The sequence below is a fragment of the Sminthopsis crassicaudata genome, chromosome 2, assembly GCF_048593235.1.
Source record: "Sminthopsis crassicaudata isolate SCR6 chromosome 2, ASM4859323v1, whole genome shotgun sequence".
NCBI lineage: Eukaryota > Metazoa > Chordata > Mammalia > Dasyuromorphia > Dasyuridae > Sminthopsis > Sminthopsis crassicaudata.
Window position 1 is genome coordinate 187,712,034 of NC_133618.1, and position 20,272 is coordinate 187,732,305.

Sequence of the window (20,272 nt, forward strand, 5' to 3'; positions counted from 1 at the left end):
TTAGTAAATAAAAATGTATCAAAAGTAGTCAAAAAAAGAATGTTCTTTGTGAGGAAATGTATTAGTAGTTGAGGGATATCACAAAGGTTTCATGCAGTAGATGTTGCCTGAGGTGCAACTTTAACCAAGACAGGTAATGTCTTAGGTAAAGGTAATAAAGAAGTTCATTCCAAGCTTGGAAGCTAGCCAGTGCAAAGGCATGGAGGTGGGAGAAATAGAGTGTCATGAATGAGGAACAGAAAGAAAGCCAATTTGGTTGAATCACCAAGTGTAAGTGAGGAATTAATGCACAATTAGGTTAGAAAGACGGTTGCAGACAGTTAATGTAGGGCTTTAAAAACTAAGCTGAGGAGCTTATTTTTAATTGTAGAGGGTATGGTTTAACCACTGAAGTTCCTTGATTGGGGAGGGGGGGATCACATAGTCATACCCGCACTTAGGGAGAATTATTTTTTCAGTAGTGTACAGAATACATTGGAGTGTTGAGAAACCTGAGGGAGAGAGATCAATTAATTAGAGAACTATTGATAATAGATTGGACTAAGAGGTAGTTGTACAAATAAAGAAATGGCATATATTAGAGATGTTTTGAAGGTAGAAATGGCAACTGATTGTATATGTATGATATGACTTTTTACAAAATAGTATGATGAGAGACAATAAGGAGTATAAGATAATGCCAAATTTATTCTCCTGAAATATTAGAAGGATGACTTGTCTTTGAGAAATTTATAAGAAGGAAAGGTAGAGGGGAGAGGGAAGATAATGTCTAACTTTTAGAAATGTTGATTTTAAGTTATCCAGTTTGAGATTTCTAATAGGTAATTAGGGATCTGAGACTGATGGAGAGTCTGAGTCTAGACAAATAGATATGCATAGTTTAAAACTATTGGAACTGCTGAGGGAACATGGGAAGGAGGGGGAAAGGGAAAGAAGAGTGAAGAGAGAGAGTAAGAGAGTGAAAGAAAGAGAGCAAGAGAGTGAGAGCGAGTGTGTGTGTGTGTCTGTGTGTGTGTGTGTGTGTGTGTGTGTGTGTGTGTGTGTGTGTGTGTGTGTGAGAGAGAGAGAGAGAGAGAGAGAGAGAGAGCGCCCCTTAGGGAATACTCTCAGGGGAGTATAATGTGAATGGTAAGCCATGAAAGGAAATTGAGAAGTGGTCATATAAATAGGTAAACCAGGAAGGAAGAGTGTTATAAAAGACCTGAGAGGAGATCCAGGAGGAGAAACTAGTTTAAGTGTTGAATGTAGCAGATAACATGAGAAGGTTTAACAATGATAAAAGACCATCAGATTTGTCAATTAAGAGATAATTCATACTTTAGGAGAGAGCAATTTCACTTGAGTAATGAGGATGAAAGTCAGATTTTGAAGGGTTAAGGAGTAAGTGAGAGGGGAGAAAGAAACTGAGTAAAAATAACTTTTTTTTTTTTTTAAAGAAATTTAGTTAGCATGGAGAGTTATAGGACATCAGCTCGAGGAGATGATGGGATCTAGTGAAGGTTTTCAAGAATAGGGAGATAATGTTTGAAGACTGTAGGGAAGGAATCAGCTGACAGGATCATGTTAGAGATTGGAGGAAGTGCTTATTGAGAATTTAGTTCTTTGAAGAAGATAAGGGTGGGTTGGGATCAAGTATATTTTTAGAAGAATTTGCTTTAACAAGGAAGATCACCTCTGTCAGAATGAGGGGGGAAGATGAAAGTGGGAAATGATATCAAGAATTTTGGGGATGAAGTTTATGAAAGAAGAAGACTTTTACAAAGAATAGCACTTTTTTTTTTTTATAAGAGGCAAGGTATGGATTGTAATAAGTAGATGGCTTGGGATTTCCTCAGACAATATGCCAAATACATATGTAAACTTTATTTTATTGAATTAATCTTGTCTTATTTGTCTGCAGATAACTGGCACAGACATAGAAGTGCTGGAAGTGAAAAAGCAAAGCAGGGATTCTAAATTCTAACCAGCAAGAGTTACTTTTTTGCTAAGTCAATGACAAAAGTTAGAGCTATACAGTGGAATACTATATCAGACTATGAATTATAACTTACATGGACCAAAAAGCATCTGGAAACTAATCAGAGCATACCGTTCAATGGCTAGGAATGCCCTACATTATGACTTTGGCCATATGGGTCAAAAAATACCTTGGAGCTAAAAAGAAACAGATTTTATTGACTCAAAATGGCTGCAGATGTTACCAACTGCACATTTGAAGAATATAGATAACAGCAATTCTTTGGAAAGTTCCTGTTTTTCCTTTCTATCTTTACAGTAGTAAAAATGCTATATTGTAGTGGCCTAATCAATACCAGCTATGGCTATTCAAATGGAAACCAGAAATAATCTATTATTGCCAAATGTTTTTTGAAAAAGTACTTTTTAGTGCATGAATTTTCTGCTAGATCCTCTCTGAACAAGGGAGATACTTTGAGAACAGAAAATGTTGGTCTTGACAAGTACAAAATAATCTATAGCAATTAAAAACTCACATGGAAAATTGCAGATTGAACATTTCAACTACATCCTTTTGAACATATTGATAATACTTAAATCAAAATATAAAACTTAGTGATATAAACATGTGTCATTTCTGGTATATGCCTACAATTCCACAAGGAATGAAGCTATACATTATACCTGCCTACGTTTGGGAGAGAAAAAATGTTTACCTGATAATTTGTGTTTTAGAAGCTCATATAAAGAAGACATTACAACTACTTACACTCAATATATCTCAGTTGAGAAAGAATCTTACCAACTAGTCATGACTTCAGCTCAGAATATCTGTGACAGAAAGAAAAGATGGTATGATACTAAAGTACATTGTCAAGATCCTTATCAAAGAGACAGAGTTCTGTTGAGAAACTTTGGCATTTAAAGAACTCACAAGTTATCTATCTATCTGATGGAAAGCTAATCCAAGTAAAATTGAGATACTGGACAACTTGTCTCTTTACAAAAATAGTTATAGATAACAGAAGGTGTCATAACAAGTCTATTAATCAAAATCACCTCTTGCCAATAGGGAAATCAGCTAGACATTCTACTCAAAAAATGCTGAATAGGAGACTGTTTACCAGTTGAATACAGTCTGACCCAGCTATAGAGTAGGAAAATAATAGCTCTAGTGAAGACTATGCGTACTTTTATAGGACAAGGAAATTGAACCTATAGGAAATGTCTTAATTGTTGACAATTTCTGAAGACCCATAGCATTCAGAGGCAACCCCTAGAATACAAAATATTGATAGCCAGACTGATCCTGTTGTAATTCCAGGTAAATATACACAAGTTTATAATAATTCTGATGGTCAGCCTATAACATCTACTAGTTTGGCTTTTAGAGCAGAACATTCAGTAAAAAGGGAACTACACCTATCATATCAGATGCCAGACTATGATGTAACAGGTTACAGGGAAAGAAGACATAATTACATACATATTGAGGTGACAATAGAGATTTCACATGTGACATATGCCTTCAAGTAATTGCTTATGTTTATTTTTGTGCATGTTAATTATAGCATCTGAGGTATGCTTATTTATTATTTTGCTCTTATAGTCACTTAACTGTTTTATATTCAATTTGTAGCAAAGTCTATTAATTCCTTTGTTCATTGTTTATTTGCATATTATGTTAATTCTTAGAGTGAAATTATATTTTTACATAGGCCTACTGATGGTATTATTGTTGCAATTATGTTTTATTAATTAGCCTGTGTTTCTTTATTATGAGTGCTTGCTGTGTACTCCAGATATTTATGTATAGGAGTTATACATATAGAGTATGTAACTTAGGCATATAATGATTATCATTCTGCAGGTGATTGATTCTTTTTAGAGTATATTGCATATACTGTTAAATCTTAATTCTATGTTATTTATAATTATAGAAAAATTAAAATTTTAAACCACTGATTCTGTACAATTATGGGTTTCATGCTTATCCCAGATGATTTTTGTCAGAGACTGTAAAAAAGTTTTAGTTCAGAGAAGGAATGTCACCCTCCTTCTCAAATCTTAATTCTCAAATTCTCAAATCTGGAATGATTTTCCTGAAGGATAGACTTGTGACCTTAGTATCACATGTGTAAGACAACACAATTCCTGATAAACTAGAACATTAAGCCTCAATGTTGCATGACTGGAATAATGACTTCTTTCAGTTGGTTGGATATACACTTTAAGAAAGGATCTTGAGACAACATAGGTGAAGAGAAGAGTGAGATGTAAACTTTTGAATAGAAGAGCCCTCTACCTCTCCCTGCCCCCAAGAGTTACAGAGATATAAAGAAGATGTGCCAAACCTACTTATCATGTCTTTGGCTTCTAGAACTTAAAGCTTTTCCTACTGCCGAGAATGTATTCCCCCTTTGTGAACTCATTCTCTCATAGTTTGACCGAGATCTTATTTTACTCCCAACTGAAGAGTTTATTTACTTTTTATTTGCTTCTTTTTAAAAAATTTAATCTGGAAGATGGCGGAGAAGATACACGCGATTGTTTAAGCTCCTTTCTTCCTTCACAACCAACTAGATTTAATCAGCCTCAGAAATAGCGTTGGACTGATAGAATCCACAAGGACTGGAAGCACGACTTACCAGCTGAAGAGAATCTGGAGTTTCAGCAGGAAAGGTCAGCTCCCAGGGGAGGAAGAAGAAAGGCCAGCGCAGATGGTGGGGTAGTGGCACACTGCGCCGGTCGCGCTGGGGAGGGCTCTGGGATCAGAGAATCCACTGACATAAAAGAATCTGGCACAGGCTGTTAGTTCTTCTCTGCTTATAAAACAGCAGTTCAGAGGAGAAATATAAGCCACTTTAAAATTTAAAACTAGATTGGATCTTCCGATCCCAGGGGTGACTCAGCAGATCTCGGCACTGGAGGTGTGGCCAACATAGGCAATCCAGGCTTTCCCCTTGGGGTAGTTAAGAGATTGAAGAGTGGGCGGGGCGGTAACTCATAGTGCCTGGCTTGGCTGGCTGGAGGCTGTGGAACGGAAGTCCCAGAGAAGCGGAACCTTTGAACTAGGGACCGTGGTTTCTGGCAGACACTTCCAGTTTGAGCAAAGGGGCTTTTCACTTCACCTGCTGCAGACATCCACGCCCCACCAGGACGCATAGGCTAGGCTTTGAGTCTCCTTTACTGTTCAATCTCAACCTCAGGGAAGGCTCTAAAACACAGCGCCCTCAGGGCACAGCAGTGCTAGTCACCTCTGAGGCACTTCCAGGGAGGGGGTGGGGAACTCTCTCTCAGAGCTCTCTCTTAGCTCAGGCGCAGGGGCCGCTGCATCCATCCCGTCTGGGAAGAAGCTGGTAAAGAAAATAAATAAATAATTTCCTACCCCAGGGACAGACCCCAAAAGATTTTTTAAGTATGAGCAAGAAACCCAAAGAAAACATAGATTCCTTCTACACAGAGAAAGAGCTGGTATCCAACCCCGAGGAAGTTAACAGCAGAGAGTCAGCAGATAACAACCTAAAGGGGAACAATTCCTGCCCCCCATCACATAACTCTCTCCATGAAGAGACTATTAAAAAGTTAAGAGAGTTTGAAAAAAAATGGGGAAAGGAAAGGGAAGCTATGATAGAGAATAACAACGTTCTGAAATTGGAGTTGGAAAAAATAAAGAATTCACAGGAGATGCAGGGAAACAAAATTAGTGAATTAGAAAAGGTTAAAAAAAAAACAGGAAAATAGGATTTCTGAATTGGAGAAGATAAAAAAGTCCCAAGAAAATAGGATTTCTGAATTGGAAAAAGAAAATAATTCTCAGAAAAAAAATTAGGGAAATGGAAAAAAATTCAATAGAGCAAAATAATTCATTTAAAAACGAAATTGGGCATTTACAAAAAGAACTAAAAACTGTGAAAGAAGAAAATAACTCCTTAAAAGTCAGGATGGAACAAATAGAAATGAATGATTCACAGAGAACCCAAGAATCAGTCAAACAAAATAAAAAAAATGAGAAGTTGGAGAACAACGTCAAATACTTACTGGGAAAATCTATAGATCTGGAAAATAGATCTAGGAGAGATAATCTGCGGATCATTGGACTTACTGAAAACTATGACCAAAAAAAAAGAGTCTAGATTCTATTTTACAGGAAATTATCAAAGAGAACTGTCCAGAGATAATAGAAACAGAGGGGAAAGTAGATGTTGAAAGAATTCATCAAACTCCTTCTGAAAGAGACCCTAAAAAAAGAACACCACGGAATATTGTGGCTAAGCTGCAGAATTACCACACAAAGGAGAAAATCCTGCAAGCAGCTAGAAAAAAACAATTTAAATACCAAGGTGCCACAATAAGGGTCACACAAGATCTGGCTGCCTCCACATTAAAAGATAGAAGGGCCTGGAACCTGATATTCCGAAAGGCAAAAGATCAAAGATTGCAACCAAAAATAAACTACCCAGCTAAGTTTAGCATCTTTTTCCATGGAAGAAGATGGTCATTCAATGAAATAGAGGAATTCCATATGTTTCTAAGAAAAAAACCAGACAAACAAAAATTTTGATCTACATCCACAAGACTGAAGAGAAACAGAAAAAGGTACACAGAACCCTTGAGAACTGTAACTCTGTTGTGGGCATATAGAAAGTACGCATGGATAATTTGATTTTACTGATATAAAAGAAAAAAAAAGGAGGGGGTGTAGTAAAGGGAAGGGGGTAGTATCAGAAAAGGGGGAGGGTGTGATAAAAAGAGGGAAACTACGTCCCAGGAAGAGGCATAGAAAATACACCCTATCTGAGGGAATTTAGAGAGGGGGAGAATCATTGTGTAAATCTTACTCTCATCAGAAGAGGTTCAAAGAGTAAATAATTGTCATATTTGTTTTTCAGAGAATTCTCTCTCACCTCATTAAAAGGGGGGAGAGGAAAAGGGAAAAGGAAAAGGAGAATAAGGGAAGGGACATGGAGGGAGGGGGGAGGGATACTAAAAAAAAAGGGAGGGCTGTGCGTCACAAGGGGGGTCTATAAATTAAATATTGGGGAAGGGGTTCAGGGGGGTCAAGGGAAAAAGCATAATCTGGGGATAATATGATGGCAGGAAATACAGAATTAGTAATTTTAACTGTAAATGTGAATGGGATGAACGCTCCCATCAAACGGAGACGGATAGCAGACTGGATCAAAAGTCAGAACCCTACAATATGTTGTTTACAGGAAATACACTTAAAGCAGGGAGATACATATAGAGTAAAGGTAAAAGGTTGGAGCAGAATCTATTATGCTTCAGGTAAAGCCAAAAAAGCAGGGGTAGCTATCCTTATCTCAGATCAAGCAAAAGCAGAAGTTGATCTAATTAAAAGAGATAAGGAAGGAAACTATATCCTGCTGAAAGGTAGCATAAATAATGAAGCCATATCGATACTAAACATATATGCACCAAGTGGTATAGCATCTAACTTTCTAAAGGAAAAGTTAAGAGAGTTGCAAGAAGAAATAGACAGTAAAACTATAATAGTGGGAGATCTCAACCTTGCACTCTCAGATTTAGACAAATCAAACCACAAAGCAAACAAGAAAGAAATTAAAAAAGGAAATAGAACATTAGAAAAACTAGGTATGATAGACCTTTGGAGAAAACTGAATGGCAATAGAAAGGAATATACTTTCTTCTCAGCAGTTCATGGATCCTATACAAAAATTGACCATATATTAGGACATAAAGATCTCAAAATTAAATGTAGGAAGGCAGAAATAACAAATGCCTTTTTCTCAGACCACAATGCAATAAAAGCTACATTCAGTAAAAAGTTAGGGATAAATAGACCAAAAAGTAATTGGAAACTGAATAATCTCATCTTAAAGAATGACTGGGTGAAAGAGCAAATTATAGAAACAATAATTTTCACCCAAGATAATGACAATGATGAGACATCATACCAAAATCTGTGGGATGCAGCTAAAGCAGTAATAAGGGGAAATTTTATATCTTTAGAGGCTTATTTGAAGAAAATAGAGAAAGAGAAGATTAACGAATTGGGCTTGCAACTTAAAAGGCTAGAAAAAGACCAAATTAAAAACCCCCAACCAAAAATTAAACTTGAAATACAAAAATGAAAAAGAGAAATCAATAATATTGAAAGTAAAAAAACTATTGAATTAATAAATAAAACCAAGAGTTGGTTTTATGAAAAAGCCAATAAAATAGATAAACCTTTGGTAAATCTGATCAGAAAAAAGAAAGAGGAAAATCAAATTGTTAGTCTTACAAATGAAAAGGGGGATCTTTCCACCAATGAAGAGGAAATTAGAGAAATAATGGAGTTACTTTGCCCAACTTTATGCCAATAAATTTGATAACTTAAGTGAAATGGATGACTTCCTCCAAAAATATAGGCTTCCTAGATTAACAGAGGAGGAAATAAATTGCTTAAATAGTCTCATTTCAGAAAAAGAAATAGAACAAGCTATTAATCAACTCCCCAGGAAAAAATCCCCTGGACCAGATGGATTTACATGTGAATTCTACCAAACATTTAAAGAACAATTAGCCCCAATGCTATATAAACTATTTGAAAAAATAGGGAATGAAGGAGTCCTACCAAACTCCTTTTATGACACAGACCTGGTACTGATACCTAAACTAGGTCGATCGAAAACTGAGAAAGAAAATTATAGACCAATTTCCTTAATGAATATTGATGCTAAAATCTTAAATAAGATATTAGCAAAAAGACTTCAGAAAATCATCCCCAGGATAATACACTATGATCAAGTAGGATTCATACCAGGAATGCAGGGCTGGTTTAATATTAGGAAAACTATTAGTATAATTGACCATATTAATAATCAAATTAATAAAAACCATATGATCATCTCAATAGATGCAGAAAATGCATTTGCCAAAATCCAACATCCATTCCTACTAAAAATTCTTGAGAGTATAGGAATAAATGGATTATTCCTTAGAATAATCAGGAGCATATATTTAAGACCTTCAGTAAGCATAATATGCAATAGAAATAAACTGCAACCTTTTCCAGTAAGATCAGGAGTGAAACAAGATTGCCCACTATCACCATTACTATTCAATATAGTACTAGAAACGCTAGCCTCGGCAATAAGAGCCGAGAAAGAGATTCAAGGAATTAGAGTAGGAAATGAGGAAATCAAACTATCACTCTTTGCAGATGACATGATGGTATACTTAGAGAACCCCAAAGACTCTGCTAAAAAGCTATTAGAAATAATTCAGAATTTTAGCAAAGTGGCAGGATACAAAATAAATCCACATAAATCCTCAGCATTCTTATATATCACCAACAAAATGCAACAGCAAGAGATACAAAGAGAAATTCCATTCCAAACAAATGTTGAGAGTATAAAGTATTTGGGAATCCATCTACCAAAGAATAGTCAGGAATTATATGAGAAAAATTACAAAACACTTGCCACAAAAATAAAGTCAGATTTAAATAATTGGAAAGACATTCAGTGCTCTTGGATAGGCCGAGCGAATATAATCAAGATGACAATACTCCCCAAACCAATCTATTTATTTAGTGCTATACTAGACTCTCAAGAAACTATTTTAATGACCTAGAAAAAATAACAACAAAATTCATATGGAAGAATAAAAGGATGAGAATTGCAAGGGAACTAATGAAAAAAAAAGTCAGAGGAAGGTGGTCTAAGTGTACCTGATCTAAAGCTATATTATATAGCAGCAGTCACCAAAACCATTTGGTACTGGCTAAGAAATAGAACGGTAGATCAGTGGAACAGATTAGATACAAAGGACAAAAAAGGGTACATCTATAGCAATCTAATCTTTGACAAACCCAAAGATACCAACATTAGGGACAAAAATTCATTATTCGGAAGAAACTGTTGGGAAAACTGGAAATTAGTATGGCAGAAATTAGATATGGACCCACACTTAACACCATATACCACGATAAGATCAAAATGGGTCCATGATTTAGGCATAAAGAATGAGATCATAAATAGATTAGAGGAACAGAGAATAGTCTACCTCTCAGACCTGTGGAGGAGGAAAGAATTTATGACCAGAGGAGAATTAGAGATAATTATTGATCACAAAATAGAAGATTTTGATTACATCAAACTAAAAAGTTTCTGTACAAACAATACTAATGCAAACAAGATTAGAAGGGAAGTAACAAATTGGGAAAATGTTTTTAAAAGTAAAGGTTCTGACAAAGATCTCATTTCCAAAATATATAGAGAACTGACCCTGATTTATAGGAAACCAAACCATTCTCCAATTGATAAATGGTCAAGGGGTATGAACAGACATTTCTCAGATGATGAATTTGAAACTATTTCCACTCATATGAAAGAGTGTTCCAAATCACTACTGATCAGAGAAATGCAAATTAAGACAACTCTGAGATACCACTACACACCTGTCAGATTGGCTAAAATGACAGGAACAAATAATGATGAATGTTGGAGGGGATGTGGGAAAACTGGGACACTGATACATTGTTGGTGGAGTTGTGAAAGAATCCAGCCATTCTGGAGAGCAATTTGGAACTATGCCCAAAAAGTTGTCAAACTGTGCATACCCTTTGACCCAGCATTGCTGTTATTGGGATTATATCCCAAAGAAATACTAAAGAGTGGAAAGGGACCTGTATGTGCCAAAATGTTTTTGGCAGCTCTTTTTGTTGTAGCTAGAAACTGGAAGTTGAATGGATGTCCATCAATTGGAGAATGGTTGGGTAAATTGTGGTATATGAAGGTTATGGAATATTATTGCTCTGTAAGAAATGACCAGCAGGAGGAATACAGAGAGGCTTGGAGAGACTTACATCAACTGTTGCTGAGTAAAATGAGCAGAACCAGAAGATCACTATACACTTCAACAACAATACTGTATGAGGATGTATTATGATGGAAGTGGAAATCTTCAACATAAAGAAGATCCAACTCACTTCCAGTTGATCAATGATGGACAGAAATAACTATACCCAGAGAAGGAACACTGGATAGCGAATGTAAATTGTTAGCACTACTGTCTATCTACCCAGGTTACTTATACCTTCGGAAGCTAATAATTAATGTGCAACAAGAAAATGGTATTTACACACATATATTGTATCTAGGTTATATTGTAACACATGTAAAATGTATGGGATTACCTGCCATCGGGGGGGAGGGAGTGGAGGGAGGGAGGGGATAATTTGGAAAAATGAATAAATGAAAAAAAAATTTAATCTGTATAAATTCTCTGTTTTCTTTTTTCTGTTTTCCTTGATAAAGAGGTTTACTATCTACTCAAAATAATCTTTTGTGTAACAGTACTTTATAAAAAAGTCCTGAACTAGTAAGTAAAAGATAAAGGGGAATCAGATCTTTTGAGAACAATCAAGAAAGAAGCTTTCATTTTGAGCTACCTAGACATATTTGATGTGAGATAAATAAACATAACATAGTCTATCACTGCTTTGAAAATCAGAGAAATCAGTTAGCTTCAATGTTCTTGGTTCCTGCTTTGTTTTCTTACTCTCCTGTCTGGGTTGTTAGTGCTTCTAGCAAGTACCTTTTCCTGTAAAGGTATAATGTTTTTCAGATCATATCTGTTATTCTAGTTATAAACCACAACTTTTAAATCTAGACAGATAGCTTTAAATACATATAATGTGTCCCTAAAATCTTAGTATAGTTTTAAGCTATTAAAGCTTACATTTTAAGCTTTATTTAAACTTTAATAGTTTAAAGCAGCGCTAAATTTTTTGGGGTGACACACTGTATATCTACCTCAGATATAGGATGACCTCAATATCTTTCATCATCCTGGTTGCTTGACAACAAAGTGCTGATATAGTTAAGTTATATTTAGATAATAATTATTTTGATGTTTCTCTCTATATTAGTTCACAGATTCTTGATTATGAAAAGGGTTTAGAAATAAAGTTTCCTTCCTATCCCCCCCTACTTCCTGGGCAGCCTTCTTTCTTTATATATGCAATTTCATATCTCTTCCATTAAGAAGGATTAAAAAAAAATTCTAGAACTTTCTGCTTTCAAGCCTTGGCCAACATAAAGTTGGAAAATAAGGTGTGACAGATTTTATTTCAGCTAAAAAAGAAAAAAAAACAAACCTTATTCGTGTTGAGAATAACCAAGGCAACATAACAAATTGTGGAATAGATAAGGAGTAGAATAACTGGTTCTAAGTTGCTGTTTAGCCGCTCTTTAACTATGTCACATTAGTCAGGTAGATTCCTTCATTTTTATTTCCTCATCTGTAAAATGGAGATAAAAATTCTTGTCCTGCCTTGCTCACAGAACAGCTGTGACCATCAAGTGAGGTTTGAAGAATCATAGAATTTTAGAAATGAAAGGGAGTTTAGAAGTCACCTGGTTCATTAATATACATAAATAGATATCCTCATTGGATTTTCCTAAATAAGTGATCTATCCAGTCTCTTCTGAAAGAATTTCAGTGATGAAGAACTCACTTTCTCTACCATTTCTTCCTCATCAGTCCTGGCTTGTGGGGCTGAACACAAAGTTATTTCTATTTTCACCTAACAGCCCTTCAAATACCCCAAAATAATTATCTTGTTTCCCTAAAATCTTTCTTTAACAGATGATATATAATAGTACTTTGAAAATTATAAAGCATTATGTAAAATGGAATTAATTAATTAATTTAAGAGTAACTGGTATTAAGTCATCTCTTTCCCTCAGCCAAAAAAACTAGTCATTTTTTGATAATAGCCTTTTAATACTTAGGTTAGTTGTTATAAAACAGTAACAAATCTACTGCCCATTTTATACTTATGGCCTTTCTAGTTTGGAAAGACTTATGAAAACCATAGAATATTGGCATAACCTTCATTGGCATAACCTTCAGGAGACTAGAGACACCTATATAAGACAATTAGGCTTGCAAATCATAATCATTACATTGCTGGAAATCATAATGAGGTAGGCTATGATCCCCAGAAATAAAAGTTAAGCTCATCAGGAAAGGCCTGCACTAAAATGAAAATATTATACTAGAAATTCCAAATCTTTTAACTATGTATATTACAATGGATAATTTTTAAAAAGCAAAAATTAATCCTCATAACCAGATATATAAAAAGATCCTCTAAAAATGGTAATCCAGTGAGACTAAGTTCTCAGGTTTTCTAATCCATAATTGCTAAAGCTTATCTAGAAATGAGTTCTGAAACTAGAGGGAAGGAAGGAGTTTTGCCTGAAGTTTTGAAATTGAAAGAGCCCACTGCTTTGCAGAAAGTCCAAAGTTACACACAAACACACACACACACACACACACACACACACGCACATACACACACAGAAAGGAATTCTCATTAGTATATTCCAAATTAGTGATTTATACAATCTTTTCTGAAAGAATTTCAATAATGAAGACTCACTATTTTCCAAGAAAGCGTTTTTCTTTATATTGAGCTGAAATGTACCTTCTTTACAATTTCTTCCTCATCTGTCCCAGTTCAGCCTGTGGGGCCGAACACAAGGTTATTTCTACTTCCACATAACAGCCCTTCAATTACCTCAAGATAACTATCTTGTCCAAACTCCACTACTTATTAAATCATCTAGTTATACTGAAATGGAAAATAAGGCAATAGGGGTAGGTTTGTCAAACGTAAGAATTAAAAAAAAATTTCCATGGTCTAAAGTTGGCTCTGAGAGAAAAAACAGAATGTCTTGCTGAGATAGAATCAAAATAAGACAGGAAATCTGATCAAACTGGCTATTCTTGAAGAGTAAAAGAACAACCACTCCACCATCTTTGCCAAGTAAATTCCAGAAGGGGTTCACAAAGAATCAGACATGACTGAAAAACGACTGAACAACAACCAAAACCCCCATTTCCTTCCCCTTATACACACAAGGAACAAGGGTTAAGGAAAGGTTTTCTAAGACCTGAAATGCTGTATTAAGTTTCAAGGAACATTTTGATTTTTAAAAAATAATACAATAATGAGTAGGAGAATAGCTTCCACAGAGGCTTTTATCATTGAATTTAAAATTCATCAAAATAATTTGCTTTACAATAAAGCAGAAAATATTGTTGAATATAGTAGAAGGAACACTGAGTTTTAATTAAATGAATTAGGCTCTAATTCTATCTATCATTTACTTTCTTTGTGACCTTGTGTGTTTACTTTGCTCCTCTGAACAGGCTTCTTCCTTTGTAAAATGTGGAATTTAGTCCAAAAGATTTTTAAGGTACCTTCAAACTCTAAATCTTATAAAACATCATTAGGGGAACATTTTCCCAGGTTTATTCTGCATTATTTTTAATCCTCAGAGATATTCATAGTTAGATTAGGAATAAGCATGTTTCTACTACAGAGGGATTGAATACAAGGAAATTATTTGCACCTAAGGGAAAAAAAGTAGGAGGATCAAAACTCTTGGGAGGGAATTTGGATTAACAAAGGACTGAGCCAAAAGGGTGGTTCCTAACACATTAGGCACGGACACATTCTGAATATGTATTATCAAATGACTTTTTGTTAGTCAGATAATAAACATTTATTATATTATAATAAGCTAACATATTATAAAACAATATTATTAGGATGAACATTTGTTATAAATCTATCATTAATTATAAACCTATCAGGCCCTATGTTAAACAGTGAAGCACTATTCTAAGCCTTCTAAAATCAAGTTTACTGTAATACTGGAAAAGGTAGTTAGGAGTGAGAAGTTTAGGAAGGAAAAGGGGGCTCCCATAATAGATAGAAAGAACATTGGGCTGTTCTCCAGAAAGCTTTAGGCATGGTTCTGTATATTGAATTGATTAAAAAAAAACACTTAAAAATGAGGAAGCTAGAAAAGGAAAATTAGGGGGAAATGCTCAGTTGTTCTCTCTGAAACTAGAGAGTATCTTATTCATAGAATCAAAAACAAAGTTTAGGGATGCTTTTAAAAACAAGATCAGATTGTTAGATGTAGCAGTACTTGGAAAAAGAGCAATAAACAAAAAGTCATTATAAGAGTAATAGAAAAAAAAAATGACCTAGCTGTTAACTAGTTTATCAATAACTTTCTTAGTCATTTAATTATGGCATTAAGAATATCAACAACATTTTCACATAATGGTCAACAAGAAATGCCACCAAGCTAAAAACAAGTTTTGTTTTGTTTTGTTTTGTTTTTTTAATTGGCAAATGAATAGATTTGTTACTGGGATTTTACCATTTCCTTTTCATTTTTGAACATTTAAGACCACAATACACAAATAGACACCATACTTTCTTATCTCCATGTCTTTGTGGCTGATGTTTCCTCTATCTGGAAAGCCCTCCTATTGATTTCCAGCTGTGAAAATTTTCCCATTATCAAATATCTAGATCAAATGCAATCTTGTTCATAAACATATTTTTAATCTTCCTCAAATTATTAATATTATTTTTAGGAGAGCTTCTCATATCTAATGGTTGAGAAAGAGTTTAAGAAAGTATTCTACATGAGCCTGGGAATAAGGACTATTAGGTTAAGTAGAGATTAATAATAATAAAGGGTCTAGCACAATATTTGGCATTTAATATAAAATGCTTTTGATTGATCACTTGATTAAGGGCAAGTAAATAGGGCCCCTTAACATTTATTTAAATTTTTGCTAAAAAATCACACATCTTATTTAAGTATAGTAATTTATGATGTTAAAATTTAACATCAATGGCTTTCCTAAAAATTATTATACTACATTTTCTTTAAAAAGCATAATTAAATGGAAAAATAGAATAATCTCTTTTTGCTAGCTAACCATGAATATGGGAAGTCTAATCATTTGGACCATGATGTCATAATTAGAGCTTCACTGTTTATTCAGTGGAATATTTTATTTTAATTGTCAGTATATTTTAGTCAAGTATCTGAAAATTTAAAAAAAGCACCTCAATCCACCAAAGAACCCAAAAAACGAGTCCTACTTTGGTAATGAAATGATGATATGAAGACTGAAATTAAAACTTGTTGTACAACTAAAGATGTAGCAGTCTATCCTCCACTCTACTTGCTAAGCCTTAAGAGATTCTGTGTTGAAAGATTCTGCTGGAGGGAATTTTTGTTCCGTGGCAAAGTAATGCCACAAAATTATCTGATCACAATGTCATCCCCTCATTTTATTAATAAAACATCCCTGGAAGAAGAGGAGGGAAAGCTGTGTGTTTGTGTGTAAAGATGACTCATCAGTTGTATTTCCTGTGCCAAGAAGAAATACCAGGACATTAAAATAGTACAATAAAACAACAACAAAGCCCCAACAACAAAATCTCAGTCTTAAAAAAAATCTATCAGCTGTTACCAGTCTTTTCTTTCTGGCACACTTAAATTTTCACTGTGGAGCTTTCATTATTAATGGAGAAAATTTCTAATTAAATCTGGCTTTGTGGTTTGGTTAAGGATAAAAAGAAATTGCCAACCTGACTAACGCAGCTGGCCTGACTCAGAGTGCTGACTGCCCGCATGTAGCTCTGATTCCTGGAGCGGAATTTTGGAGAGTTGTAGTTAGCAGAAGGATCCAGGTTGTGACCACCAGGCACATCACTTGCAGCTTGTAGGTAGCTCTGGCTATATTTAAAAGAGAGGGAGAGAGAAAGGGAAGGGGAGGGGAGAGAGAGAGAGAGAGAGAGAGAGAGAGAGAGAGAGAGAGAGAGAGAGAGAGAGAGAGAGAGAGAGAGAGAGAGAGAGAGAGAGAGAGAGAGAAATGAAGAGAAAATAAAGTCCATAAACGTCAATGGAAAAATTACAGTTTGAGAACGGTCATTCTATCCCATTTTAAGAAGTTGCTGAAATTGAGCAATTTGTAAGTATTTTTCCCTTATGTAAATATATTTGATATAAACACTTGCAAATATGAAGTTCATTTCCTGTAATAAATGGAGGTGATTTTTCTGGATCGCTTCTGAGTTTGACACTTTATAGCCAGAAAGGTGGAATTAGGGTTGCTCCAAATAAGAAATGATGACAGGATCTGTAACTCATGCAGCATTAAGGCAAACTACCCACCTGGATTCATGCCCAACATCAATATAGAATCATAAAAATGTATCTATGCTTTTGCAAGTATACAAACTCTGAATTCAGCCTATGTTTTCTGTTTCACTTATACAAATGTTTCACAATGTCAAACAGTGCAGGCAAAGAATGTGCTTTGAAAAGACTGAATCCATTATCACAGTCACAATGAATTTTTTTCCCAATTCCTCTTGAAAAAGAGATATAATTTTTATTTATCCTTTTACTTCTCCAACCCTCTACTTTTGGCCGTATTAGAATTTTGATGTGTGGAAATATATTAAAACCTTACTTAATTGGAATGTTCAAGGAAAGGGGTATTCTGGTTAAAATGGGTTTTTCTGATTAATCAGAAACCTTTGTTATTGTTTAATCCCTTGATGTTGAAAAGTACTTTAAAATGTATGAGGCTACTTTCTTGCCTTAGTAGGAAGAATTAACATAATTTCATTTTTCTTTGCTGACTGCAGACAGATCTTGTAGTGCCTCAGAGTCCTCATTTTGAACCATTAATTTTTACTGCAAAGAATATATATATATATATATGTATATACATATATATATGCATATGTACAGCATCTACTGAAATAGAGTTGTATGCTTTGACCCCAGAATAACTCCTGGAAGTTTAAAAGATTTTTAATTTTATTATAAAAGAAGTCCCTGGTATAACTTTGGATTTGCCATTTTTTCTAAAAGTGGAAGGCAAGAAAAAAATCTGTTAATTTAGAAATTTGGTTATTTGGGTTCCAGTTACATAGGCTTTATAGTTATCATTTCCAAAGGAAAACAGCTATTTCATTTAAATACTATGCTTAATAGCTAATGATATGCTCCCTTGGTCCATAAAACCAAAAGAGAATCATTTGAAGTTTAAACTTATCCTCATGTTAAATGTAAAATAAGTTGAATCTTTTTTTAAGTTCTCAAATTAGCTTAGTAAGTTTTGAATCAGGGTGTATAAGAAAATTTTGCTATAACATAAAATAAATACACATATAAATATATACTTTAGAATCTTGACACATACTTTTTGAGGTATTCTGCCTTAATCTGTGCCATCACTGTCTGTGATAATATTGAACAATTGTATGAGGAATATTAGCCAAAAGATAATTACTCCATAATAGCTTTGAACAAAAATCAATTTCATTCTGTTAACAAATATTTATTAATTGCATATTGATGTGTGCATATTTCTTTGGTAGGTGCAAAGGAACTTAAAAAAGACTAGATATAATACATAGTTACCTGCATTCAAGAAGATTATGGTAGCAGCATATGAAAAATATCCAAATTATAGAGGGCATAATTCAATTTGATTCAACATATATTTGTTAAAAGCATATTATGTGCAGGGCTCTGAGTTATAACATATGATTTCATATGCCATAGTATAAAACAATAAATGATGATTGTCCTAGCAAAGTTTTATGAATCAGAAAAAGCCATTAATTGCTGGAAGAAATGTGGGGAGGCTTCCTGGAGGGGATAGTTGGTGAAGTGCTCTTTTAAAAATGTCATTTCAGCCATGTCTGACTCTTCTTTACCCCATTTGGGGGTTTTGGGGCAAAGAAACTGAAATAGTTTGCTATTTCCTTGTCCAGTTAATTTTACATGTGAAGAAACTGAGGCAAACAGTCTTAAGTGACTTGTCTAGGGTCACTCAAAATCTAAGTGTGAGCCTGGATTTGAGCTCAATTCTTCCTTTCTCCAGGCCCAGTGTACCATATAGAAGTGTCATTATTGATTGTGGGGGTCATGAAATTATGATTTATTATCAATAGTTTGGTATGCCTCTTTTCTATACCTATATGTCTGGGGTCCTACAAAAATTTCTCAAATGAAAAAGGATCATGAATGTAAAAAGTTTAAGAAACCCTGCTCCAAGTCACCTAACTTCCTCACCTTAAAAAATACTTGGGATTTAAATGAGTAAAGGAATTATGGTATGTGGTGCAATTGGATTGTAGAGGTAGGGAGGCATTGGATATATACTGGGGGTACCAAGCAGTCCCATTTGACTAGAGGCATAGTGTATTTGGAGAATACTAATTTGAGCTAAAGATGGAAAGTTAGTTTGGCCCCTGGCTGTGGATGGTCTGGACTGTCCACAAAGGAGTTTAAACTTAATAGTCAATAGGAAGCCTTATTGAAGTAAGATGAACATATCTATGTATAATGTAAGAACAAGATCTGCAATGTAAGGTGCCTTAGTTTTTTTCTTAAAAGTTATTGAATTCATCCTTGAGATTTAATTGTTTCAGTAGATAAGGTTGAATATAAAAGATAGCCCCTGGAGAGGCAAAAGTAGGTGTCCCTCAGGCTTAAATGGGTGCTAAGATGACCAACAGAGAGTCAAGAAAGCTGTGTGCAATTGAATCAAAGTTTAGTATACTGTTTTTGCTATGATTAAGTAAATTTCCTTTGTGTCTAAAGAATTAGAATTAGAATTCTCTGAATCAAGATCTGTTTTTCCCCTACAATGTTGCATGTTATAGCCGGTTATGCAGGTACCTTGGCCACACATACTTCTTTGTATATTCCTTATATACATATTTACTGTTCACATAATTTCTTTCACACATCTCTGCGCCATATGTGTTCTCTATGTATATGGCTTCTGTGTATGTATCCTGGTTATATGTAAGTTTTTCATGTGTAAACCTCCCTACTACTTGTGAAATAGTAATCTGGGAGAGATACCTTGTGTGCACAAGAGAGAGCTTTTTTCACCATTTATTGCTATGTGATTTATTTAAATTTTGTTTCATTTTGAATGATTTTATTCTGTAGCTGCATAATATAAATGAAGATATTATTTGAGTCTCATAAGCTATGGTTTTGAGGGACTGGTGACTATAGATTATACTAAATATGGGATAGCTTTTTTGAAGGGATCATATAAAGAGAGTTGGTTCCTGGGGCTACAAAACTAAATGAAAGGTATGAAGCATTTCTGAATGGGCAATTTGGACTAGGTTAAGAAGAAGTAGATTTTTATCCTCTGGGAAATATTGCTGTGGATCTTAGATGCCATTAAGTGAGAGTTTATACAAGAGATTAAAGGTGAACTAAATGAAGTAACAATACCTATAAACTGCTTTCTGAGGGATTTCAGGCAACTATTTGTCAGTCCCCCATTAACAATAGAAGTCAGTTGTCTTCTTGAGATATGTATCCTACATGTTACAGAAAGTGTCTTCAAAAATTTCAGATGATAATCAGTCCTAATTCTTATTGATTCAAGTATGTACAAATGATACCAACAGAAG

At 34.5% G+C, this 20,272-nt stretch overlaps 1 protein-coding gene across 6 annotated transcripts in view; it reads right to left on the reverse strand.

Annotated features, from left to right (window-relative positions):
* Positions 1-20,272, reverse strand: part of DLGAP2 (DLG associated protein 2) — a 1,171,101-nt gene that overhangs the window by 99,210 nt on the left and 1,051,619 nt on the right. For all 6 annotated transcript variants that reach the window (XM_074287975.1, XM_074287976.1, XM_074287974.1 and 3 more), the window contains one exon: positions 16,403-16,550. In XM_074287975.1, the coding sequence (XP_074144076.1) occupies positions 16,403-16,550 (148 nt within the window). The remainder of the gene's footprint in view (positions 1-16,402; positions 16,551-20,272) is intronic.